The following is a 27,205-nucleotide window of genomic DNA, read 5'->3' as shown; positions in this document are numbered from 1 at the left end:
TACATTTATATCTGTATAAATGTAGTGTTAATTAGCACCTCTATCACAATACATAATTACTCTTTCTCTTTAGAGGTTAGAATCATTAAGTTCTATTCTCTAACAGGTGTGATGATTTTAATATAATATGTTGTCTATGTTCACTTTACTGTGCATTATATCCCTAGGGCTTATTAACGACTTTGTGTAAGTGCGTACCCTTAACGACATCTGTCCTATCCTTCCCAACTCCATCTCCTGGTAAACACCATTTTCTATTTTTACAAGTTGGGCGTTTTTATATTTCACACATACATGGTATCATACAGTACTTGTCTTTCTCTGCATGACTTATCTCACTTAGCACCGTACACTCAGGTTCATTCATCCATGTTGTTGCAAATGGCAGAATGTTCCTTTTCTCAGGACTTAAGAATATTCCATTACACACACACACACACACACACACACACACACACACACATTTTCTCACTCAACTGCATTCCTGGGTATAAACAAATAGTCTTTACATTAGACCCAATTATATGGTGAGCAAAAGCATAAGCTTTATCAATGGCCAACTGATTTATTATATTAATGTGAAGAAAAACATCTGTTGATATAAATTTCCCCTAATTTAGAAGAAAAATAATAAACTTGGTAATATTTATATAAATGAAGGTTTTTCTAAACCCAGGAAAAAGAATGAAGCTCCCAGTTGATCATGAAATAATTGAAGTGTCCCTTGCCTGCAGCCTCCCTTCTTTCATGGATAGACTTTCCTCCACGTGGGTGCCAGGGACACCTGATCACACCGTTTCATGTTTGTTTTCAGGATCAGTTCAGTGATATGAGAATCAGCATAAACCAGACGCCTGGGAACGGCCTTGACTTTGGGTTTACAGTAAAATGGGATATTTCCGGGATCTTCATAGCATCAGTGGAAGCAGGTAATTTATAGATTTTGCTTTACTGAAATTTCTTCTCCTTTGCTACCCTATGTTGTCTCCCCAACCCCCAGACATTGGTTTATTTGATACAGGAGAGCACACATGTGGAAAATGCAGCAGTAAAGTGAGAAGATACATCCTCTTCCCTGAGACTGATAGTTGAGTTACAAACTACATGTTGTTTGTTCTCCTTACCTAACTAATTGTAGTTTTGAAGAGTCTTATTTTTGTGACTTTTACAGAATATATTTGTCAAAATGTTAGGCTTAATATTTGAAAATGCTAATAGAACCCAATCATCTGTGTATGTGGTAGATCTCTCTGTGCTATATAATTAAATGGTGTTTTCTGAGCGTCCTAATACAACTAGGGCCTATGGAGACCTCAGGATGCTCTGGGACTTTTACAAAAGGATTGCCCCACCCCCACCCAGGACTATGCCAAGTCAAGCCCTGAACTCTTACCACAGGGCCTAAAAATAAAAAGGAAACTATGGTATTTAAGAGGAGTTCCTCATTTGCATATTTTAACTACATAAAATTGCATGCTAAATTGCTTTTCCTTTGAAAGTTCTAGACTTCTCCAATGAGATAATGGTAAGTAGTAATTTTAATCATTTTTAAGTGGCCCTCTTTTCTTCTGTTCCAAAATACATATGGATTTGGAAGCTCAACTAAAATGCAGTTTATTACACATTTAAAATTTTAAAATAAACATTTTCTCTTTTCTTAGGAGGTTAATAAAAAGTTTTTTTGAACAGATGAACTTATCATTTGTCCTTTAAATGTTAATGAAGATGACATATACTATATAATAAAATATGCCTCTGGTGCTTTGTGTATTGTTGATACTCAAATGTTTGATAACTAAGAAATTTTGTGACTCCTTTTCACCTAAAAAATTATGAGAAATGGTTAGTTGAGGTTAAAAAGTCATTTATTCTTTAATTTAAATAATCAATGACTGTAGGACCTGTTTATTTTTAAATTGGTTGTTTATTTTGCTCTATTTAGGTAGCCCAGCAGAATTTTCTCAGCTACAGGTAGATGATGAAATTATTGCCATCAACAATACCAAGTTTTCATATAAGGACACAAAAGAGTGGGAAGAAGCCATGGCTCATGCTCAAGAAACTGGAAACCTAGTAATGGATATTAGGCGGTATGGAAAGTCTGGTGAGTTGGCTTATCATCGTGTCTGGCTTTTTAAATTGGGAACTGGTCTTTGGCAAGTGGTTATAACAACTTGCTTCAATAACAATTTTTTCTCTTAGTTTTTTGAATTTTTTGCTTAAAGATATTTTTTTGGTTATGTCAAGACGAATCATGAGTAATACTTCCTTGAATAGTCTGTCTGAAAACTTTTCACTAGCAAATTTACTGAATTCTACATTATTTAGTGACTGACTTATATGCTTGGCTGACTTTGAATGCATATATCAACTGAAGATTATTGTTTTTTAAAAATTCGTTCAAATATCTCTCTCATGTTTTTTGAAGGCTATTGTAATTGTATCTGCATTGGGGAGTCATGTAATTATGTTGAGTATTAAGAATTAGACTACGACTCGACTTTCTCTACAGCACCAAAACTGTAACCGGTGTAAGAGAGAACATGGTAGGCCATATTCCTGTTGTTCGTTCTCAGGAAACCTTCAAAATACATTCCATTATTACATTTCTTATTTATAGAAGTGAAATGGGGATGGCCTTTCATTCTCAAGAAACTTTCAAACTACATTTCATTACTGTGTTTCTTAGTTACAGAAGTTAGATGGGAATGGACATTCAACCACCACAGACCTACCAACTTTTGATATAAAAAAACTAATTTCCAGTCCTGGTTTACAGAAAGATTCAGCAAATTTGCTAGTCTTTTCCATTATTAACATGATCTAACCCTTGTGTTTTCGGAAGGTGGTCTCTTGGTAACAATCCTTAATCTTTTCGTTTCTTTCACACACTGCCTGATTTGTTTGTCTATCTTGTGTATGTGCATATTGTATGTGTGCATTCAGTAACTTTGTTCTTTCCACTTCAACATTTATGTGTACTCATTTCTTGATCTTCACGTGCCAATCAGATTGGGGCAAAGACCAGCCTTCCCTGCCATTTATACGGCATAAAACCCTCAATCTCACCAGTATGGCTACCAAAATTATAGGTTCACCTGAAACAAAGTGGATTGATGCAACTTCTGGAATTTACAACTCAGACAGATCTTCAAATCTATCAATAATGACTGATTTCTCAGAAAGCCTTCAGAATTCTGTAAGTATTTTGAGGAGGAATATTTGTTTAGAGCAAAGCAACTGTAGGAAATGTGTGTTGGGGGAGAAGAATTTATTTTGTCTGAACAATTTTGATGCTACTTTAAAAACCACATAATTAAATAAGATCATTTATAGTAATGAGAGTAAAATGTATTTTTAAACATCATGAGCATTACTCATTAATAATTAGAGTAATAATGAGTTATATAATGGTAAAATCAAAAGATCCCATACTGGTGTTTTGCAGGTGTTTCTTACCAATCTTTCATCATTATACCCATTTCTCAGATCTTTGTGAATGTGAAGTATTAATTATGTAAAATTATATACTATGGCTTTTCTATGCTTTCTTTGGTCTTTACTGGTAAAATAAGTATAGTAATTGTGTGCAATTTAAAACCCCATGAAGTATTTTTAATCTTGAGTAGGTGAATTTGGTGGGCAGATTTATGTATGTGGTTAAAAGATACCCTGTTACATTAATTGATTAAAATAATTATAATGTAGAAAGTTTTCTAAATATCAGAGGAATACTTAGATTTAAACTTTCAAATAAATGTTTATATTGACTCCCTGATATATTATTGTTATCCTATGATACCCTCTTTTATCTAATAAGGAGGTCCTGCTACATTGTGTAAGACAAGTATAAATGTTAGAGAATCCTATATAACTATGTTGCTTACTCATAAATACAAGCCAAATGGACTAATCATTATTTGTTTCTTAGAAAATTAATGACTGATTGAACTTAAAGGCATCCATGCTTGCAGCTGGTCATTAATCCTTCCACAAATTTTAAAGAGTAAAATAAAAGTAACTATTACAGTGGAGCCTTGACTTACGAGTGTCCCGACTAACGAGTTTTTTGAGATACCAGCTGTCTCTCCTCCGAGTTTTTGCATTGAGTTGATAGAGTAATTTGAGTTAACGAGCTCTTTAAGGAGCTCCTTCGGTCTCGGAAGGAATTAAACTCGTAAGTCAAGGCCCCACTGTATATGTAAAAGGCTGTAAAGAATACATTAATATCCTCAACAATTCATTTGACTAAAAGATATTTGCATTAACAGCAAATGCATTATTTAAGCCCAAAGTCCAGCTGGAGAGAATGTTGTTAACTGGCATTTGTATTCCTTCCAGAATACTGAGTCCAAGGAAATCAATGGGATTCGTGATGAAAGCAGTACTTTTGAATTAAAAGGTAAACACCACCATTATAACTTACATTTATAGTGTAAGCAAAGTCATAGCACCGCAGTTCTGTTAATATAAACATTAATACCTGTGAGTGAAAGAAAAACTGATCCACTGCAAGTTGAAACTAAAAGGTTAGCACCCAGATCGGATTGCAGCCAGGTGGAAGGGCTCTCTCCGGGCTCCCGAGTAGAATGGTGCAGGCACGGCAAGCAAAGCTTTGGCAGCATGTCCACAGCTTTGAGTGCCTGTGTGCCTGAGCCAATGAAGAAAGACTGGTTTTGCCCAGGCCATCAGCCTTCTTGCTATGGGATGCTGCCAAAGGGAATCTTGGTTAAATACAAAATAATGAATGAGGTTTCCTTTCTCCCTTTAGTGTTGTGAAAGGGACAAGCTTGGAGGCGGCTAGTATTAATAGGGAAATGCCAAGGGCAGTAACAGTTGTTAGCAAAAGTACCCATTTGTAATAAAAAAGCAGGCATAGTATCGAGGATAATTTTGCTTTATGGAGTTATCATTCTCTTCCTCCTTCTGTTGGCTTATAAATAATTTAGCTACCACATGTTTCCATAGGCATACAAAAGAAATAGTCCGGGAAAGCGACCCACAGAAGATGCAATTTCTTTTAACATGAAACTAGACTGCCAGGAATCGGCCTGGGTTTTCTCAGCAGGCTGGTGGCTTTGAATCTGCATTTGCCAGTTCATAGTCCAATGTCAAAGCCAAACTAAGTTTATAAATTTCCCTCTCTTTATACTTAGTTTCTGACCATCAGAAGTGACTATGTTTTGTTTGATACTGCATTCTTTATCAAAGGAGTTTTTAAAGCAAGGCTTATTTTTCTTCATGATCTTAAATATAAGACATCCGGGTCCTGTTCTGCCAGTGACTCAGGCAAAGCAAACTGATAAGACACTTAACTCCTTAGTGACTGTGGCACTACACAGGTCTGTCATTTCAGTTTTTTCTTTAGATAAGTAAACAACAATGAGTATCAAGTAATAACTGCATTTATAGTTTATGAATATATTGAAGTATGATAATCATTTGCCATAATCTCACGAGAGACCCATAGGAGAAGTCAGAATTTTTTCTTTTTCTTTCTATTTGACAGGACTCCATTTGTTTTACTTAAAGTTGGAGGCTGAAAGATCTTGAAAATGAGGGCAAAGTATTCTAGTTAGAAGAATGATTTAGGTTTAGCACTTGCTTTTATTTTCTCTTTCTCTGGTTATTATTTATTTTCTTGTCCTCTTCCCCATTATTCTTTAGTTTCTATTTTACTCACCTGTATTGTGAAGACTCTTAGTTACAAACAATGTTCCTTGTACTAGAAGAGATTTTTTACTGACCTAAGCAAAAATATTTAATTTCTACTTTCCTAAAGCTGTTTTGACTTTTGTGAAATTAGACTGCTTATCTGCTAAAATTTATTAATCAAAATATTAGTTCCTTTTACTAATTTGAATATAGCATAGACTACTAAAAATATGTATGTCTCTGTGCATTGAAATAATACATATCTTCTGTGGCTATCAGTTTTGTCATTTTTATTATTAAAAAATAATATTGCTATAGATGAGAAATATATATATAGCAAGTATCATTTAGTTTTCCAGTGGTGAGAAATTAAAATGAATGACATCTTATTGATTTTTTTTTTTTGTATTTTTCAACTAGCATCTGAACCTATTTCTTTGAAAAACTTAAAAAGGCGATCACAATTTTTTGAACAAGGTAAACCACCAAGCTGACAATTCATGCATTTTCATGGAATTGTTCCCACCCTCCACCTTTCCTGATGGTCTGTGGTGCTGGGCACTGAGCCTCTTCGGTGTGGCTGTCATCGTGACCAACGACATAACCCATTTCCGTTCTTTCCCCAGGGCCATCAGGCTTTTCTTACAGCTCGTGGGTCTACCTCTGTGGTAATGGGTCTTTGCGTGTCCTTTGCACCTCTGAAGTTTCTTTTTTCTTTTTTAATTAAAAAATTGAGATGCTATTAAACACACACTTTTTTCCCCACTGGGTGACAGTAAGAAATGAGGCATTTCATGTAAGCCTTACTACTTCCTACAAATTGCATAATCTTAGATTACACCAACATATCATTGGCTAACTTTCTAAAGACCTCTGCTTTTTGGTTCTGGAAAATGTTCCCAATAAAAAAGCAGAGCTGTTTATTATTATTGGGATGGCGGTTTTGGAGTATTGATAGTACTGCTCTGTTGACTTAGAAGTAAATTAAAAGTAAATAAATTTTGGTGACATTTGTGAACAAGTGAATTTTGAGGTGCTCTGTGTTGGTGTAGTTGGGCAATGCTCCCTTACGATGTGCTATGCATGTGGCATCTTCTTCCCTCTCACGTGTGCCTGATGCTCTGTCTCATGAATGCAGTTTGAGCTCTGTGATTCACTGTCAAGAACTTAAGAGTAATATCCAAACATTTGAGACGCAATGGCATGGTCAGTGGGGAGTGTGTGCTGTTGGTGTCTAAAATGTTATGGTTTCTTACTTTTAAGATGATCAAAGACTTACAAACTTGCCTTGTAACACGATGTTTACTGGACTTTTATATTTTGTCAGTCTCCTGGTAGTCTTCCTTTGTTGAATTACGGTCTCTTGACCACACATAGCAATAGTTCACCAGCTGTGCATGCACCAGGTTTACCTGTGTCAGTATTCTTAGTGGTTTCGATATATTTTTGTTAAACTTCTGTTTCTCCCTGGTAACTTAATTGATGCAGTATGATACTTCTAGCTCAGATTGACTAAAATAAAGCAAATATTTTTCTCCTTTATCCTAATTTTTACTCACTTTTCTTCAGCAGGCTATTTTAGGGAAGAATATTTTCCTAAGTCTCAAAACAGTTTTCTTAAAAATATAATTGTGTAAGTGAATAATTTATTTGACAGCTGAGGTTTCAGGAAAATTTAAAGGTACTATATGATACGTATTTTATGAAATTTGCTTACTTGTTTGTATTCATTGTACTACAGACAGACACACACTTATGTAGACCCCGCTAAGACTAAATAGAGTAACACTGTGAAAAAGCAAAAGAATAACACTATGCCATACATATGAAGTTTGAATATTTATGTTTCAAATAATAGTAGAGGAAAAAGAAAGGTTTCTTGAACATGTTTGATGTGATGGCTTATTTAAGAAAATTAGCTTAGAGTTCTCACATTATAATTGAATAGTGACAAGTAAAAATTAGATTTGGTAGATATTGTAACATTTGAAATTCTTTTTTTTTAAGTAGGCCAAACTATGAGATAGCATCCCAGTCTATTAATAAACAAACCCTCTAACTTATTCATAAATACACCATTGATCCAGCGCTTGTACCTAGAATTGGTTGTACTCTTAGCACCCATGGTTGACCCTTTCTTCTTTCCTTTTTCTTTTAAACTGACTTTGAATTTGGAAGATGGATAACAAACAGATGGAATTTAAGAGGAAAAGAAGGATTTACTCCTGTTGTTTAAAAAAAATGATGTCACTTAGTATACTGGCATAGAAACAGCTAGTGACATAACTCTCTGAAAGAAATTATTTCATAGAAATGAAAAGTCTTATACTGTGTTTTTTTCTTCCTTACCCACATGCTGCCATACAGGAAGCTCTGATTCTGTGGTTCCTGATGTAAGTAGCATTCACTTGTTTTTGGAATAAATAAGGTGACCCAGTCTCTTTAAGTTGAAGCGACCTATTTTGAAATATAAAGCCAACTGTCCTTTAGTATAACTTAGACACAGGGTGATATGAATAACTTATGTATGCAAATATGCTTCCATAGGTGACTTAATGATGTAACATATTCTTTGTTTGCACCTCTTCTCTCATAACTGGTTAGCTTCCAGTTCCAACTATCAGTGCCCCGAGTCGCTGGGCGTGGGATCAAGAGGAGGAGCGAAAGCGGCAGGAGAGGTGGCAGAAGGAGCAGGACCGCCTGCTGCAGGTAGAGCAGAATAACATGGAGCAACAGGAAGTAGGCCTGTTGTTACTGTAAATGCCACTAGTACTGAGAAGCAAATTAAAAAAGAAATTCGCCTGGCCCATGTGGCTCAGTATCGACCTATGAATCAGGAGGTCATGGTTTGATTCCTGGTCAGGGCATATGCCAGGGTTGTGGGCTAGATTCCCGGGGGGGGGGGGGGTGTGCAGGAGGCAACCAGTCAATGATTCTCTCTCATTTTTGATGTTTCTCTCTCTCCCCCTCTCCCTTCCTCTCTGAAATCAATAAAAAAATTATATATATATATATATAAATTTAAAAAGCCAGTAACCTGATAATTAACAAATACTTTGATAGGTAGTGCATTTTGTATTAACATACAATTATTATTTTTTGTATTAAAAATAATTTTCTATTAAAACACAAAGACAGTTACCTTTCATTTGACGATTTCCAGAATCCTCCTTTTAAAATCATTTATTAACCCTTGTGTTTATTTTTAGAAAATATGAGGCACTCTAGTTTGGATTTCTTTTTTTTCTATGTACTATTTTTTAAATTAAATTTATTTGGGTGACACTGGTCAATAACATTTTATAATTTTTGTGTGTACAGTTCTATAATACATCATCTGTATATTCCATTGTGTACTCACCACCCAAAGTCTGGTCTCCTTCCATCACCATATATTTGGCCTCCTTTACTCTCTTCCTCCTCCCCCCATCCCTTTCCTCTCTGTTAACCACCATTCTGTTGTCTGTGTCTATGAGTTTGTATCTTTTTGTTTGTTTGTTGTTTTCTGTTTTATATCCCACATATGGGTGAAACCATATGGTTCTTGTCCTTTTCTTTCTGACTTATTTCATTTAGTACAATACTCTTAAGATCCATTCATACTGTTGCAAATGGTAATATTCTATCCTTTCTTATAGCTAAGTAGTATTCAAGTAAATATATGTTCACATCTTCTTTATCAAGTCATCCATCGCAGGACACTTAGGTTGTTTCCATGTTTTGGCCATAGTGTATAATGCTGCAGTGAACATAAGATTCATGTATGAGTAGGAGGCTTTGTGAGGCTTACTGCCAGTTTATTGCAGAGAAATTAAGTCCCCCTTACAGTTAGCTTTAGGGGCTTTAATGAATTACAACCATGCTAAAGGGTGCATTTGGGTATAATTCTGAATGTCTACCCTTTCCCAGCACCAGCATTTTACTTCAATCTAAGGTATTATCTATTTTGAGGACTAAAATCTGATTGGTTAAAATAAATATCTCTGTCTTTAAAGATTGAGGTGAAAGGCGGGGCTAACAAAACTGCTAATGAAAAAGATTAACATCAGGCTAGTAATTAGCTAATTAATCAATATGCTGTCATTTTTTTTTTATAGGAAAAATACCAACGTGAGCAGGAGAAACTAAGGGAAGAGTGGCAAAGAGCTCAGCAGGAGGCTGAGAGAGAGAATGACAAGTTCTTGAATGAGGTAATGTTAGAACATGTTCTTCCTTCTCTGTCTTGATGAAATCTGCTGAAAAAAGGAAGACTGTCCATTTCACTTGGCTTTTGTCATGCACTCGCCAACGTATCTCTTTGAAAAATACAATGAGCTCTGATTTATCAGAACTTTGCTTTGATGTTTCAACATTTCTCCTAGTTTCTCTACTCAATAATTAAATTATTCTATCTACAGACTCTAGGTGTATCGTCTTCTAAGTTACATCTCCATCACCCACGTGTGGCTTTGTTAGTGATAAAATTTAATGTCATTTCAATAGAATTCTGGGCCAACTACAATAGATATAATCAAAAACTGAATGTAGACATATCTTAATCAAATTTCACCCCCTGGTTGTGCAGGAGCTGATGGTCCTGAACTCAAACATAGCTCTGACCACACGGGAGCCTCCTGTTGCCACCTTGGAAGCCACCTGGGATGAAGGGTCCAAGTCTTCTGACAGGGAAGGAACCCGAGCAGGAGAAGAGGAGAGGAGACAGGGGCACGAGGAAGGGATGATTGAGGACCAAAGAAAGAAGCTGCAGGAACAACTCACTATTGAGAAAGAGAGGGAACTGAAGGAGCAACAATATGAGGAAGAGCAGGAGGAGATGCGGCGTCAGGCTGAGGCCGAGGCGCAGAAGCGCTACGCAGAAGAACAGAAGCGCCAGGCCGAGGAGCAGAAGCGCCAGGCTGAGGCGCAGAAGCGCCAGGCCGAGGAGCAGAAGCACCAGGCTGAGGAGCAGAAGCGCCAGGCCGAGGAGCAGAAGCGCCAGGCAGAGGTGCAGAAGCGTCGCACAGAAGAACAGATGCACCAGGCAGAGAGAGAGCGGGAGACATCAGTCAGAATATACCAGTATAGAAGGTCTGTTCCCTTGCCAATGGGTGCATGTCATTTTCAGTTGGCTTGGCTTAGCTGTATCCATTCCTCACTTCGAAGGCACCTCACTGGTTTTCCTGCTCCCTACCATTCATTCTCTACACAAGTGAACACAAGCAGCCAGAGTGAACCCATCCCATTGTAAATCTGAGCCTATCACCTTACTTTCCTGCTCAGTGTCTCCAAATGGCTTCCCTCATATTAGAATACCACCTGAACTCCTCTCTGGGGCCTTAGGAGGCTTGTATGAAGTGTCTTGGCCCTTTGGTCTACCTACCTTCCTCTGACTTCCCCTCACTTGGTGTGTCATAGCTGCACTATCATCCCTTTCCTATCTGGAGAACGCACAACGTATTCTGCCCCTTGGATTTTTGCATTTTCCAGTTCCTGTGCCTGGAGAAGTGTTCCCTCACATGTTTGTTGTCTTACTCATGTTGTTTAAGTCTCTGATGCAGTGTCACCTCCTCAGACTTTCTAAACTGCCTCATCTAAGAAACATGGCTCTCCCTACCCCTTTCCTCCATGTGCCCTTCTCTGCTTTATAATATGCATTAATTTGCTTGTGGTTGGCCTGCATGCCCCTTTAAAATGTAAGCATTAGGGGGCCAATAAGTTTGTTTTGTTTCCCTAGAACCCTACTGGGTCATAGCAGGCACACAGCATGTATTTGTGGAATGAATTGCAAATGTCTGTTGGTAGCTGTAGGTCTGTTTTCTTCAATGATTGATTGAAATACTTCTGTGTGTTTAGTTTTCAAACAAGAGAGCATTCTCATACAGGTGCTAGAATAACATGATTTTTTTTTATCTATTTCTTAAACCCAGGGAAGGCATCAAAGTTTTATTTTTATCATAAACCTTTTCCATCTTTCAGGCCTGTTGATTCCTATGATATACCAAAGGGAGAGGAAGAATCTTCAGGTTTGCTTCCTAGTGACAGGTGTGTAGAACATTTCCTTGTAATTTGGTAGGAGTAATTGACTTCATATGAATTTCTGAGGGCTTGCCTAGGTGTTTTTGTAGAACTACTATAGCTCTTGATCTTTTGTGGGATGCAAAGAGAACTTGCTTGTTGATATGTAAAACTACCCCTCAACTTAGTAACTTAATTTATGATTTTGTGGGTCAGCTTTTTGGGCTGAACTCAGTTGATAGTTCTTTTAGTTGATTGCGCTCATCCTGCGTCTACTACCAGTTTACTAGGTAAACTTTCGGGGAGTTGGCTGGTTGTCAGCTGGAGCGAGGAGACCAACTGGGCTGTGTGCTTTCAACATGCAGCAGAGCAGTGCAGCCTTGCATACGTGGTGGCTGGGAGAGCCGAGAGAGAGAGAATTAAGGAGAATTAAGCATGCCGGGCACCTCGCACTCCCAGTTCTGACCTGGCACACCATTGCTTCTGCCGCATTCTACTATTTCAAGTAAAGTCACAGGGCCAGCCCAAGTTCACAGAGAGGGGAAGAACTCTGCCTCTTTATGGGAGGGGCCATAATGCATGGGGAATGGGCACAGGGGGAGAATTGTGTTCATTTTTTGCAATCTACCTTAACAATTTTTAAAAAAGTGATTGTAAGCCATGGCATAGGCTTGCCCAAAATGAAGTTACATGAGGACATCTGCAATGAGAAATGTGGCCCCTCTCTTAATTTGATTAGAACTACTGGTCAGTTTTGGGAGAATACAGATAGGATTTCAGATATCTGAAAAGTTATATGTGCTTCTTCAAAATTTCCGAAAGCATTAAATTTAATGTTTTTAAATAATTTAAAAAATGAGTTCCACTTTTGAAATCATTACACAGAATAAAAATATCCAGTGTATGACCATTGATTTGTGTTTTCAGAGCTGAAATTTCTTAAGGAAGTTTGCCTTCTAGATAAGGAAAGACTCATCTGTATAGGCAGTCAGGAGACTGACTGGGACTCAGAGTAGATAGGAAAAGAAGAGGACTATACAGGTAATGGCGGGCTGATATTCAGCAGGAAAAAGCTCTAGTGGTGAATCACCTGACTTATAATACGTGATTCTGGGTACCTGTAGATGATTAAAATATGTATATCTCCTTTTTAAAGCCATGGGTTTCTTTGTATAATTAAGTAAGCTTTAATTATATAGCTCATTACCTGGAGAAAATAATTAGATTGCAGAGATAGGAAACTTAAGGAATCCTCAAAAATATGAAATACTTAGGCATTTGTGATATAGCATGCCCTCAAGGAATTAAGGAGTGTGTCATAAAAGTATTTTCTTCTATGTGAATACAAATGAAACCATTCATAAATGTTGCTAACAGTCATGTTACATTATATATTATCCACTATTAAATGTATACATACACACATATATCTTGTATGCATGTACATATGTAAGACAAGCATACATATGTATGGTAACATATATCATCATTCATTTTTATTACTATTATTTGAAGCTAAAGTGCCTAGTAGAATGAGAATGAGATCAGCAAGTATTGCTATGCAGACCTACAGTTGGCATTACAAAGTCAGGCATTTTCGTAAGTTGCTTCTGCCAGTGCACTTCAGTGCCTCTTTAGAATGCTAGGATAGCATTTGGTAAATTGCTCTTTCAGAGTAGCACCCTAGTGCCCCAAAAGTTGACTTCTTGACCCTTGGACAGTATGAAGCAAGTAGGACTGTCTGATGTTAGGAACCCTGATGACAAAAGCTTTGTACATCCGGTAAGACTGGGGTTTGGAAGAGAGTTGAAGTACATAATTGGGTCAAATCGTAAGATTAGTCATCATACAAGATGCAGAAGATTTTCACATGATTATATATTTCTAGCATCAAGCTCTTCTCTCCTCTAGAGATGTCACTGTTTCCTGCTAGTTTGTGCAACATGAAAAATCCTTGATATAAAAATAAATGTAGTTCTCAACAGACATAGAAAATAAATTGCTTCTTTAAAAAGTTATATTTTTGGTTCTTCATAAATATGAAAAGGATGTTCTTAATGAGACATGTGTAATACATTGTGTTCTGTGTTCTAGGAATAAATCCAGGTCCACTACTGAGCTGGATGATTTCTCCACAAATAAAAATGGTAAATGTGAAGTTTTTCCAAAATTGTTTATTTATGCTATCACACGCTACGATCAGTATTTTTAAGGTCAAGATATTTCCGGTTCATTAAGATTACATAGTTAAAATACCGAATATTCTTAGCATTTGTGTTTAAAAACCAAACTATCTTTTGCTTATTTTGGCTTTACTTTATAATGGGGGGAGTACTGGGAGCTTAAAATGGTTTTAAACAGCTAATGAAATATGTGGGAATTTTGCCAAGTGCTGCTGATAGAGGTTTGTATAGTAGATTTCATCTTGTAGCTAAAGGAATGGCACAGAAAAGTTTTCTGCAGAACCCTAGAGGACTTAAAAATTGCATATAAAGTAGAAATTGTACATTTAGATGTCAAAAAACCCAAAGTGGTAATGATTTTACTAACTTGGCAAAAACAATTTGGAACCTGATATTGTTAGTATAGAGTGCCTTGCTAGGCACACATGTAGCTGATGTTATACAACTAAGAAAAAAAAAACTAAGAAAAAGGCATCATTTTAAGCAAGGTTTGCATACCAGGCTTTGTGGAAGCAGGGCTTTGGTCAGTTATGTAAACGAATGGAGGTCCAGGTGAGGGTTGAGGTGAGCTTGGTGAACATGAACACACCCATCTAAGTGGACAGCCACTCCTACCCGCTCCAGCCTGTTACTGCCAAGTGGGAGAGTGCAAGCCTGTGATTACTGACCATTTCTGTTGCAAGAGAAGTAAAACAAACACACAAACTCTGGATTTTTGTGTTATATTTTAAGCACTGACAAGGAATTTAAAAATGGAAAGCTCTCTGTGAGCCAAACCACATGTACAGGTCCAAATGGTCAGTTTGTCACTTCTTGTTGAAACTTGTAGAATTTACAGTTTTTATTAGGTTCTATGATCACCCCTTTCCTTTTCGTCATCTGGCCCTAGTTTATCTTTCCAGCCTCGTTTGCTGCTGTTCCCATTAGGAACGCTTAACTATAACCTAAGTGTTCTCTCTCTCAGTCTCCAACTTACCAGATGCTTTCTGACCTGGTTCTTCTGGTCTCACCTATTTGGGTTTCTAGTTTCTTCTCCCCTGAATTTGCCACTAACCACCCTGGAAATGAAGGTTTAAGTACTTCTGTCTGCCGTGAAACATTGTTAACCTGCATTGATCATTTTCTCTCCTGAACTTAAACACATGACGTGTTAGTAATGGCAAGTGTGACTCTCTGAAATTGACTCATTAGTATCTGTGGCTGGTGTTAACCTGATTATTCTGGCATGTATGTCTTCTCCCCTTAACTAAATGAATCGCAGGTAGTGGAAGTTATCAAATATTTTACTAAAAAACTTGGTTATGCCAATAAGGTACTTTTAAAATAGAAAATGTTTCAATTCAAATCTGACGAAATTGGTGAGTTGTGTGATACACAAATATAAACATAGATGTACATAAGGAACCTTTGGCAGCCTTATTCATGGCTTACTTGAAGATGAACTAAGGCAGAGACACATCATGAATTTTGAAAGAATGTCAATAGCAGTGAATCTGGAAAGAAAAGAAAATATATCACTAGGTGAAATTTCCTAATCCAAATCAAGGTGGGGAGGATTTCAAAGTTATGGATGTTCTAACCAAACCAGAAAGTAACCAGCAAATCCAATGAGACAAAGCCTGCAGGATAAAACTTGACTTAATTTTCATTCATAAATTTGACTTGTCGCTTTGTCAGTTTCTTAGAAGAGAAACAAGTCTCATAACATCCCTTGGTTGTCCTTCGGGCGACGTGGCTATTTTTCAGTGTCACAAAAGCCAGTGGAGTGATTGAATATGCTCTTATTTCTTCAATTTGGTCGTGACTTAAAGTCATAGACTTATACCATGGAGGCTCTAGTCATGGCATCTACAGATGCATGCTTGTATGTCTTCACTCTCTCCCCAGGGGACGTGTAAGTTTTTTGAGAGAACACCCAGCTCCCTGTGGAGTTGTCACAGCAAGCATTCAGTGAGCATGAGCTCGATGGACTTAATTTAGTAAGGAAGGGAAAGGTGGAAGAGAAACCGCCTCTGGATGAGCATTTAGTAACTCCCTATTGCTGAAATCAGTGTGGTTGTCTCCTGTTCAGGCAGCCTCCTTAGGTTTCCGGAGTGCGCTCTGTGATGTGCCTCTGGGTGTGGAATTGGAATTTCCAGGAGTAGGTTCCCAGGCAGCAGCCTCATTGAGAATTGATAATGTTAGCATATGTGCACAATGGCTCATTTTTTGCTACACTCTATTTGGAGATGCATCCACTCTTCCTTTTTTAATGTGCTAACCCTGCAGCTTTGGGTGTGTTTTTAATTTAGGAAGCCATAAATATTTAGACCGAGTTGGGAACGGGAGCTTAACACAGAGGAGCGCCAAGAAGGAACCAGGTCCATCAGGAGCAGAGTTGGAGAGGCAACAGATCCTTCAAGAAATGAGGAAGAAAACATCCCTTCACACCGACAGCAGCTGGATCCGTCAGCGCAGTTCCAGCGTCAATAAAGAGCCCATTTGTCTGCCTGGGATTATGAGAAGGTACGAGACATTTTAGGAATTACTTCCTCTTCTGTGCTGTGAGGCAAATATTTAATTTCTAGACATGCTGGCTACTGTGGGTCAAGAGATGTCATAATTTCTTCTCTTAATCCAAGATGTAGTGGGAGAGAGGGAAGTAAAGCAAATGTCATTGGGCACTCAGGTGCCAGACCCGTACCAGTTGCTTTGTCAGGGAAAATGTTTTGAGGCAGGGATAAGCTTCCTGTTTTCCACATGAGGAGACTGTGGCTCCAGCAGGGAATACATGTGGACAAAACCAAATGACTAATAGGTTTCAGAGCTGGATGTAAAAGTCTGAAGTGTGATTTGGGCACTTAAATAATTCATGCAGTTCTTGGTGCTTCCTTGGATGCTGGACTTAAAATTAAGCTTCTGTTTATTTGTTTATAATGAGATAATGAATCAAAGAATATATACTTTATTATTATTATTACTTTATTGATTTTTGGTGGGGGGACAAGAGAGAGAGAGATTTGTTGTTCCACCCATTTATGCATTTACTGGTTGATTCTTGTGTGTACCCTGACTGGGGATTGAACCTGCAATCTTGACTCATTGGAGCAACACTCTAACCAACTGAGCTACCTATCCAGGGTTAAATTAGAATCATAATAGTGTTCACAAAGTGTGAAAATGGTTAGATTGGAATCATAATAGTGTTCACAGTGTGAAAACTCAATTTTTTGAACTTCCTGAAAAATATATAGATATAAATTAATTGGAGATGAGAGGATGAACATTTTAAAAGATGTATCTTGTGTAAATGAATACGAAGGCTACTTTTATTCAGTATTTCCACAGCTAAGAAACTAAGGAAATTATCGGCAACACATTGCAGGCAAAGAGCTAATTATCTCAATGCACAACTAACTTGTAAATCAGTAGATAAACCCTGATGGCTTTATAGAAACAGACTAGAGGCCTGGTGCACGAATTTGTGCACAGGTGGGGTCCCCCAGGGGGGTGGAAAGGCCAGGATGCGATTGGCTCTCCAGGCAGGAGGTGGGATGCCCTTGCCGGCCTGGGATCCGGATCCATTCCACTGACATTTGCACTGGTTGTTGGGAACCACCTGGTAGCCGCTTTTATATGCTTCCTTGTGGAGCATCTAGGGAAGGGAAGTGGATGCAGTGCCAGAGGCCGACTTCCAGCAGGCCATCGGTGCTGGTCTGTTGGTGCCTGGCCCATTCTCCGGAGATTGGACCTGCAGGACTACTGAAGGAGTGAGTGGCTGCCACTGGGCTGGTGGACTGCTGGGATGAGTCTGTCAGCTGAATGGTGCTCTGGCTGTGGGAATGCACTGACCACCAGGGGGCAGCTCCTGTGTTGTGTCTGTCCCCTGGTGGTCAGTGTGTGTCATAGATTGTTCAGTCCTGAGGTCGCTTAGGCTTTTATATATATAGATAATTGATAAGAGCAGATAGTTCATAGAAATAGAAATAAAGTCTTTAAACATATAAAAGATCAACATATATGGGATTTGTAGAGAGTTAAATGAGTGTGTAAGTCTAGTATTGATGAATGTATAAGGAAACAGGGATTCTCCTGATTGGTTGGACAGTTTTTCAGTTATTAGCAAACTCTATTTGAGCAGAAGTATTTGTTTGTACCCAGTGAGCACTTTAGTTTCTGGCACTTTATCTTCTGGATATGTTCTGTTAAGTATGCAAAGATACATCAAAGAATATATACTTTATTATTATTATTACTTTATTGATTTTTGGTGGGGGGAAGAGAGAGAGAGATTTGTTGTTCCACCCATTTATGCATTTACTGGTTGATTCTTGTGTGTACCCTGACTGGGGATTGAACCTGCAATCTTGACTCATTAGGGCAACATTCTAACCAACTGAGCTACCTATGCAGGGCCTCGCCTATCTAATAAAAGAGTAATATACAAATTGACCATCACTCCAACACACAAGATGGCCGCCCCCATGTGGACACAAGATGGCTGGCAGGGGAGGGCAGTTGGGGGGAACCAGGCCTGCAGGGGAGGGCAGTTGGGAGGGACCAGGCCTGCAGGGGAAGGCAGTTGTGGGGGACAGGCCAGCAGGGGAGGGCAGTTAGGAGCAACCAGGCTGGCAAGGCAGGGCAGTTAGGGGTGACTGGGCCAGCAGGGGAGGGCAGTTGGGGGCAATTGGGCTGGCAGGGGAGCAGTTAGGCGTTGATCAGGCTGGCAGGGGAGTGGTTAGGAGGTGATCAGGCTGGCAGACAAAAGCGGTTGGGACAATCAGGCAGGCAGGTGAGTGGTTGGGAGCCAGCAGTCCTAGATTGTGAGAGGGATCCCAGATTGGAGAGGGTGTAGGCTGGGCTGAGAGTCACCCCCCACCCCCTCCCATGTAAGAATTTCATGCACTGGGCCTCTAGTACTTAAATATTATTAAATATACAATTTAAAAAAAAAGTGTCCCTAGTACTCACTAATTAAATGGTGGCTCACAGATTAGGTAGAATATGATACAACTATTAAAGAATTGAAAGAAGCATATTGCTGCTCAAAACTTTGTGGGTTAAAATAATGATTCACATCTCACAGTTCTGAGGGTCAACTGGGCAGTTCTTTACATGGTGTTGATCAGGGAACCTGGACAGCTGTAGTCATTCAGAGCCGGGCTGGCAAATTTTTTTTGTATGAAGACAGATAGTGAATAATTTACTTTGTAGGCCACATAAGTCTCCATCAGATTTTCTTTGTTCTGGTTGTTTTATGACTGAAAATATGAAATACCTTTCGCCCACGAGTTGTCCATAGGCTGGCCTTGGCTGTGATTTGCTCACCCCTGAGGGAAAGGCTCCACTGAGAACTCGGCTGGGAGCCTCTTTTCTCCATGTGGGCTCTCCACATAGCTGCTTGGGCAGCCTCATGACACAGCACCTGGATTCAAAGAGGAAACCTTGCAAGAGGATAAGCCCTAATGCTTACTAGCAAACCTCCATTTGTATCATGCTTGCTCATGTCCCAAAGGTCTACATGTCACATGGCCAAGCCCAGAATCAGTGAGAGGGGACTACACAAGGGCACAGATGCCGGGAGGGATGGTTCATTGGGGGGCCGCAAAAGTGTCATATCACATGAACTGACATGAAGATAGTTCTAAGACCATATATATTATATGGAATAAAGCAATGAAGAATATGCATTGTAGAATAATCCTATTTGTTTAAGAATGGTAAACATATCACATATATTGCATCTGACTATAGACATTGCTATACTCACATATGTCAATTTGTAGAAGGATACACAGTTAATAATGGTAACTTTTGGGATTAGCACAGGTAAATTGTGGTGAGAGAAGGGAAAACCTTATTCCTTCAGATACCCCTCTCTACTGCCTGGGTCTTTCTCATCATGATGATGTAGTACTTATATAACTTCAAAAGAAAAAATATATATTTTTAAAATTTGGGATAAGAGATAAAGTTTTAAAAATAATAACAAAATTGACTAGGTAGAAACATACCCTCATAATTTGGAGTCATTTTTTTATAGATAAGAATTAATGTAAGTATATTACTTCATTTAAGAGGGATTTCCCAAACTTTGTATTTGCATGAGGTTTTGGTGGTGAATGAATGAGGGCTACACAGTAGCAATGGCCTGGATTACTTTGGAATCAGGGAGACTGGTTTGAAAGCCAGTCCACCACTGGCGAGCTCTTTTTATTATGGACAAGTTAACTTCTATGAGACTATATATATATATATATATATATATATATATATATACATAGTATTGTGAAGATTAAATAATTCAATACTTTTGTGACAGTGTTTAGTCTAATACCGGACATATGTAGGTGTTTAAAAAGATGTGTGTGGTTTCATTTGTTTGGGGTCTAAAAGTGAAGATTGGTATGTCTAAACAGTTAAAGATTTAAAGGGCAAATATATGTGGTCTTTGAGTATTTTATTTAAAAATACTTTTCTTTGTATTTTCCTTTCTACTTTGGTATTTATTCTTTAACCTAAGCACCAAGTAAATAAAAATAGAAATCAATGAAGGTTAACTGAATATGAAACACCAGGATGCCTCTGATGAAAAGAAACTTCAGTTTTAAAAGTAGATTTATATATACTTGGACTTGTTAGATTAACACCTGCTTATAAAATATATAAAAGTGATGTTTTAGTGACTGTAATGTTAAATAATTTCTGGTTGACTGTGTTATGTAATTGTGGCTAATCCTTTCTGTTTCAGAGGCGAATCTCTAGATAACCTGGAGTCCCCAAGGTCCAATTCTTGGAGACAGTCGCCTTGGCTCAGTCAGTCCACTGGGGTCTATGCTTCTTCCTCTGTCCAAGACTTCAGCCGCCCACCCCCTCAGCTGGTGTCCACATCCAACCGTGCCTACATGCGAAATCCGTCCTCCAGCGTACCCCCGCCTGCAGCGGGGCCCGTGAAGACCAGCCCCGCACCGTCGCCCACTCCACGCAGCCATTTCCCTTCAACTTCCCCATCCCAGCCACGTAACAGGTGAGGCCCTTTGGGTTTCTCCTTTTCTTAATTTCAGGGGTATTTTTTCATTAAAATTCCCTCCAAATCTTGTCCAAGCTTCCCAAAGAAAGCCATGCCTTTTTGAATGTATCAAGTTGTGTTCTTTTGTCAGATCAGTTCAAAGGGCTTTCCTCATAGCTTTCTAAGAGCATTTATGGATGTCTCCCGAAGCCCTTGGTGACCTCTCAAATACCAGCATCATTGCCGCTGTCTCATTGGCCAGTGCTGTGGTCAGTGACTTGGGTGCAGATGTACCTGGATCGTTCTCAGTATGCAATCATACAGATACACAGTAGTCTATGAATGCATTTGAAATTTATGAGCAAAAGCAGTCTTGTAAAAGGGTTGACTGCTTTAATGAGACAATACAAACTCATTTTACAGAAACTGAGTGTAAAAGGAAAGCATTGCAACCAAGCTCCATTGTCTATGGAACTTTTAAGCAGTTAGATACTGTTTTTTTTTTGTTTGTTTGTTTTTTGTTTTTTTGGTTCTTGATTTTCAAAAGTATTGCCTGCCTCTTACTGGTTTGCCGACATTTTGTTCAGACGACATCAACTGATTCTGTGGATCATATGCCATGGGAACTGTGGAGGAGTTATAACCATAGGTCTTGAATAAACACTTGCCTTTTGCTATGGAGGAAGGCTCAGATAGCAGCAGGCATTGGGCGTTTAGATCTGCGTAGCTTCCCCACTGATCACTGAGGCTTCATGAAGCCACACACACAGCAGTGTTTCTAGTGTTACCCAAAGGTAGTGCTGCTAGCGTACCAGTATACTGCTTCTCATGCTAATGAAATACTGAAAAGTAGAAACACAATGATTTATATTGGGATTTTTTTTACCCATTAAATAAGGGGTTTTTCTTAAGAGAATATATTTTAGATGCATCTAAAAATGTTGCTTGTACCAGGATCTATAAAATGTGTCAGGGAGTTTGAGTTGAGAGAAGGTGGGGTGAGAATTTATGGTCAATTATAAAGGGAGATGAAGGCCATGTGGGGGGGGGGGGGCAGTACCCATTTCCTGAGAGCCCCCCCTGGGAGAACACACAGGAGACGGGCAAGGGCTTTTCTGCTGAAAAGGCCTGTGTCTGGGAGGTGGTGCTCTGACATGAGGCACTCCACAGCTGTGCACTTTTCAGTGCCACCGAAGTGCTGGGCTAGTACTGTGGCATCCAGAGGTAAGAAGTGGCCTACCCCTTCCCGCCTTGGAGAAAAGGTGAGACTTTTATCCAAAGGGAGGTAGAAACTCTCCTTACTTATCTAAATGGTAGCTAACAGGCATTTTCCGTTTCATTCTCTCCAGAGGCAGTCCTCAAGCCAGAGGCACAGTAAGGAAAGCAGCTACTTCTGTTTAAATGAAATATTGGGCGAATGAAAAAGAGGATGGGAAACTAAGGTTGGGAGGGTAGCTTACAAGGCCTTTCGGAAGAAGTGGTGGGCTGCTCTTTTGGTGAGAGATGACATGATTAGACTTGTGCTTTGGAAGAGGGGAGACGACTGCTGAATACAAGTTGATCTAAGGAGGATAGCCTCTCGAAATGCAGAGTGCACTAATTACACCAAAATTGTTCATTTATTGAATAGGCATCAAGGATTTCTGAACCATCACAGAGATCCTTCAAGGTATAATAAAATCAGGGCACATTTTGATTGGCTGGTGAAACTTTTCCTCCCACAGATTAGAGACTTTCCTAAATTGTTACTGTTAACACCCAAGTGTGATTGTAAGATAATAACCTTGAGCTGCACAGATGAAAGCCTCCATTCCACTCTCGTTCTGCATCTAGGTCAGTCAGTGGGAAGCGCGTGTGCTCCTACTGTAATAACATTCTGGGCAAAGGAGCTGCCATGATCATCGAGTCCCTGGGTCTTTGTTATCATTTATATTGTTTTAAGGTGAGATTAAGATAAACAGCCGCTGCTGCCCTGCAAAGCTTTGCTTGGAGAGCGCATGGCTGCTTTGCGCGCTGGGGATGGACGTGCCGTTAGCGAGCTAGGTGCTGCTGTATTTGTCGATCTGTGCTGCATTTGGAATCATTTGCAAATGGCTTGCTACTACTTAGTTCTCAAATCCTGAACCTGGCTTCAAAAGTTGTAGACATGCTCTGCACTCCCCATCTCCAATCTGTGAAGATTCCATTAGTAAAATTTACAGTGCATAAATGCTTTCTCTGTCATGCGGTCCTCGGCATATTTGAAATATAATTTAATAGTGTCATTAACAGCATGGGGAAGGGACGTGCAATTATAAAAGTATCTAAAAGCCTAGCTTTGACTAAGGAAAAGCATGGGAAATATTTTTACAGTTGCATAGCTGCTTGCACTTGATGGTTGCTTACACATGAGAAGAACTAAGGCTGTAATGACTTTACTTTGCGGTAACTGTCTTTAGAGACACATCTATTTGATTCTTGAACTTGTGTTGGGCCATAGAGTGATTCTGGTTGTTGATCCCAGAGTCCCACAGACCACAGCTTGTTTAAGCTTGTATATTGCTGGCGTGGGCAGTTTCTAGGGAAAGCAGAATGAGTCACAATTATTAGTGTTGGAGCACTTGGAACCAAAATGCCCAGCCTTCAGGTGCGAACACTTGCCAGGCTGGTGCAGTGGGAGCCCTGGGCGAGGCCCACGCCAGAGCGGAGTGCCAGACCCCCAGCATCCATTCACTCCCACGGTCCTTTCATGTGGTGCTTTATCCTCACTCATTCCCCAGTGAGAAGAGAAGACTCGCTTTCTGTAAGCCAGTCAATGAATTGTTTTCGCTCTTTTGATATATTTAGAATGATCATCTTGGCTCTTAAAATTGGCTCTATGAATTCTTTAATGTCTCATGTAGCAGGCTTGATTTTAATCTACTAATTATCTTTTGGCTTTTTTTCCCCTGAAATATATCTAAGAGCTTATTAGCTGCATTTTGCGCAGTTGTTTTTTCCAGGAGCGCCCCAACCTTTCTTGAGCTCATCGCATGTGCATTTTTTTTTTTGTTCTCAGTGTGTTGCCTGTGAGTGTGACCTCGGAGGCTCTTCCTCAGGAGCCGAAGTCAGAATCCGAAACAACCAACTCTACTGCAACAACTGCTATCTCCGATTCAAATGTAAGAGAGCAAATCAGGGAGAAAATTTCTAATCTTTTAAGGAAACCGCGCGTTCCCATGCATTTCCCTGAACCTGCGTCCATCTCCCCCTCGAGCTCTCTGCCTTAGAACTCCAGGTCTCAGGAACCTTAGTGTGGCCCACCCATTCCAAGAGGGTACGGTGGGTGGGTCAGAGCTCGGGAGTGCAGTCACACAGGGTGGGTGTGGGGCTGAGGAACTGGAGAGGGGCGTGTGCCCGAATCAGGACGATGTCCTGTGGGGTCTGCTTCGTCTGGAGAAACTGCCAATGACCTGAGGATCTGAACAAACCGAAACACAGTTAACATGACTTTTTGGTGTAGACTGTCATCAAGTGTTCTCTCATCATTAGCCGTTAGCTGATTTCTATTATTTAACAAGGGGCTCTGATTATGTGATTTAGAATATGATCAGTTTTAAAAACTGTGGTTTGAAAGGTCATAGAGAATAGTCAGTTTATGCTTCGTTATTACGTAATCAGATATCAGCATACCCATTTTTAAAAGGAGAGCATGAGGTCTGATTATATGGCACTTCACTGTTATTTTCGGAAAAGTTGAGTTTTTCAACAACGTCACATGCTATTTTGCGTCTAATCATGTTTTTGTTTCTAAGTGTGCTATGAAACCGCGGGTAGCGCGATTAGATTGCGTATTGCTTATAGCTCCACGAAGACAGCCATTACTGCCGTGTATGTTTTGAACCTTGATGCTGGTAACATGTGTTTCTTCCCAATGTGAAAGGGTGTTACAAGTGGTATCAGCAAATCCCTTTGCTTTTGAACTCAGAGGTATTTATATGGCCCTTTATGTGAAGAGTGCTTTGGAAATGGTTTCAGCCCAGTCAACTCTCTTTTATCTGTCAGCGGGGTCTGAGTCTTCTTACCCCAGCAGCCCAGTCCTTCTCTGGATGCTGCCACTGAGCTTGGAGAATGTCAAGGCTGGGTGTGCAATGGGGGGGAGTGTGTATATGTGTGTGTGCTTTTCTCTCTTCAATCAAATTTCAAAGCCAAATAGAATTTATATTTGGGGGACTCACCATGGAAAAAGTACCCATGCCTTTTCTCCAACACAAATAAAAGAGAGTTGAGTGTAACTTACTTCTATACCAGCAGTTCCAAGACTTCTAGTATCCAGAGGCTGTGATTTGCCTCGCTTTATCCTCAGTGAGTGACAAGGTGACTTTCTACCTCGAGAGGCCATTCTCTGAGTGATTACTGCTATGCATCCCAAACGGCAATATTCCAGAGTTTCTGAATCTAAGCGCTGTTCTTTCTTCTCTCCCTGCCTGATCAGCTGGACGGCCAACCGCCATGTGATGTAAGCCTCCATACGAAAGCGCTGTTGCAGATAGAAGAAGAGTTGGTTGCTGCTGATGTAGATCTATAAATATATGTTGTATGTCTTTCTCTCTCTCTCTTTTTTTAAAGAATAACACTTTTTTTTTTGCCTCTGTAGATTACATCAGAGCAGTATAGACTTGGTAGAACCTGTATTTTTGTTGTTGTTTATTTATAAGGAGGTAATTATGTGTGGGGAAAAGTGCAGTATTTACTTTCTGAGTTCAGCATCCTAACAGCACAAGGGTAAAAAGAACTTCAAAATATTTTTGAGGCTGATAATGATCAGTGGGGTTTTGAAGAGGGTTATTTTATTGTTTTTTTAAAAGGTTCTAAAACATTATTTGAAATAGTTAATATAAATATATAATTGCATTTGCTGTTTATTGTAATGTATGCTAAATTAATACAGAACCATATGGAAAATGTCACTAAAATGCACCCCCAAATTTGCTTTCTGTATCCTTCTTTTCAGCTATATATTATGATTTGAAAACAATTAGCTTATATGAAATGCTATTTGCTTGATGAGGGGAGCCCTGTTTTCTTTAGAATTGTCACTAGCCAGTTTTCAATAGAAAGCTGCTGCTTTTCATTAATGAAAAATCACTATAGTTTGTATACCAAAAATTGTATACCAGGAAGTAGTGAGCCTTTCTGTCCAACTGTATTTGTAAATAAAATTGCTGATGCATTTAAGGAGTGGTTCTTTTTTTATTTATTTTTCTTGTGTGTGTTTTTTGTGTGTCTACCTTCCAAGTACTTTAGTCATATTTCAGTATGTGACTTTTTGTGATGTTTTATTTACCATCTTCACTGAGGTATAAATTGGCATCATAAATTGCATATATAAACTGGACAATATGACAAGTTTGGGCGTAAATGTATACCTCTGAAACTATCACCACACTCTTGATATTGTTTTTATAGAAATTTTTTTTTAAATATATTTTTATTGATTTTTTACAGAGAAGAAGGGAGAGAGATAGAGAGTTAGAAACATCGATCAGCTGCCTCCTGCACATCTCCTACTGGGGATGTGCCCGCAACCCAGGTACATGCCCTTGACCGGAATCAAACCTGGGGCCTTTCAGTCCGCAGGCTGACGCTCTATCCACTGAGCCAAACCGGTTTCGGCTGTTTTTATAGAAAAATTTTAACAAGGAACTTTATTTTTGATGGGAAGCTGTTTTTGAATGCAGTACATTTTTATGGTAAGAGGTGAAGTGAATGGTGAATTGTTGGATCATTTGCATAAAATCTTTATTCTTTTGCTTCCTCAGTGATAAAAATGAGCCCAGCTGGCATGGCTCAGTGGTTGAGCATTGACCTATGAGCCAGGATCTCGGGGTTTGGTTGTGGCCTCGATCCCCTGTAGAGGGAGTGCAGGAGGCGGTCAATCAATGATTCTCTCTCCTCATTGATGTTCTCTCTCTCTCTCTCTCTCTCTCTCTCTCTCTCTCTCTCTCTCTCTCAAAAAATATATAACAATGAGTTTAGAAAATGTGTACAGTAAAAATACTGATATCTCTAATGTTTTGCAATCTGGAGTGGGAATTAAAGAATAAAACACTGAAGCATGCTTTGAGAAAAATATAAACTTGCTTGATTCTATTATAATAATGAGAGTGGAGTGGATGGATAATTTCAGGATATGAGAACTGTATTGGAATAGGTTAGAACTATAGTGGATGATATGAGATCATGACTCGAAACCATGATGGTACCTGAACAGAAGTGAAAGAGTAACTCTGGAACTTCAAGCTTAGGTCGTTTAGAGACTGATATTGTTGAGGAGGGAGATGAGGTCTGTTCTGGATATATTGCAGGGTTGACATATAAGAAGTGCCTAACAGTAACTGGAGAGAAGTGTTTGAGTATACGCAGG

The 27,205-nt window shown here is 39.1% G+C and overlaps 1 protein-coding gene across 7 annotated transcripts in view; it reads left to right on the top strand.

Moving 5' to 3' along the window:
* LMO7 (LIM domain 7) overlaps positions 1–26,018 on the top strand; it is a gene marked incomplete at its 5' end in the record, with an annotated part of 216,571 nt that extends 190,553 nt beyond the window's left edge. For 2 of the 7 annotated variants that reach the window (XM_081084180.1, XM_081084179.1), the window contains 17 exons: positions 815–929; positions 1,943–2,104; positions 3,012–3,199; positions 4,342–4,402; positions 6,076–6,132; positions 6,282–6,323; positions 8,023–8,048; positions 8,260–8,364; positions 9,753–9,845; positions 10,220–10,722; positions 11,611–11,676; positions 13,744–13,796; positions 16,124–16,337; positions 20,563–20,838; positions 22,654–22,762; positions 23,858–23,960; positions 25,274–26,018. In XM_081084180.1, the coding sequence (XP_080940306.1) occupies positions 815–929; positions 1,943–2,104; positions 3,012–3,199; positions 4,342–4,402; positions 6,076–6,132; positions 6,282–6,323; positions 8,023–8,048; positions 8,260–8,364; positions 9,753–9,845; positions 10,220–10,722; positions 11,611–11,676; positions 13,744–13,796; positions 16,124–16,337; positions 20,563–20,838; positions 22,654–22,762; positions 23,858–23,960; positions 25,274–25,296 (2,196 nt within the window). In that variant the 3' untranslated portion in view covers positions 25,297–26,018. The remainder of the gene's footprint in view (positions 1–814; positions 930–1,942; positions 2,105–3,011; positions 3,200–4,341; positions 4,403–6,075; positions 6,133–6,281; positions 6,324–8,022; positions 8,049–8,259; positions 8,365–9,752; positions 9,846–10,219; positions 10,723–11,610; positions 11,677–13,743; positions 13,797–16,123; positions 16,338–20,562; positions 20,839–22,653; positions 22,763–23,857; positions 23,961–25,273) is intronic. The other 5 variants (XM_081084184.1, XM_081084182.1, XM_081084183.1 and 2 more) reach the window with 3 other exon arrangements.
* Positions 26,019–27,205: the final 1,187 nt, after the last annotated feature.

This window comes from Myotis nattereri (assembly GCF_964212035.1).
Source record: "Myotis nattereri genome assembly, chromosome: 2".
Lineage (NCBI taxonomy): Eukaryota > Metazoa > Chordata > Mammalia > Chiroptera > Vespertilionidae > Myotis > Myotis nattereri.
Note: the sequence above shows the minus strand (reverse complement) of the source record. Positions and strands in the feature narration are given on the sequence as shown.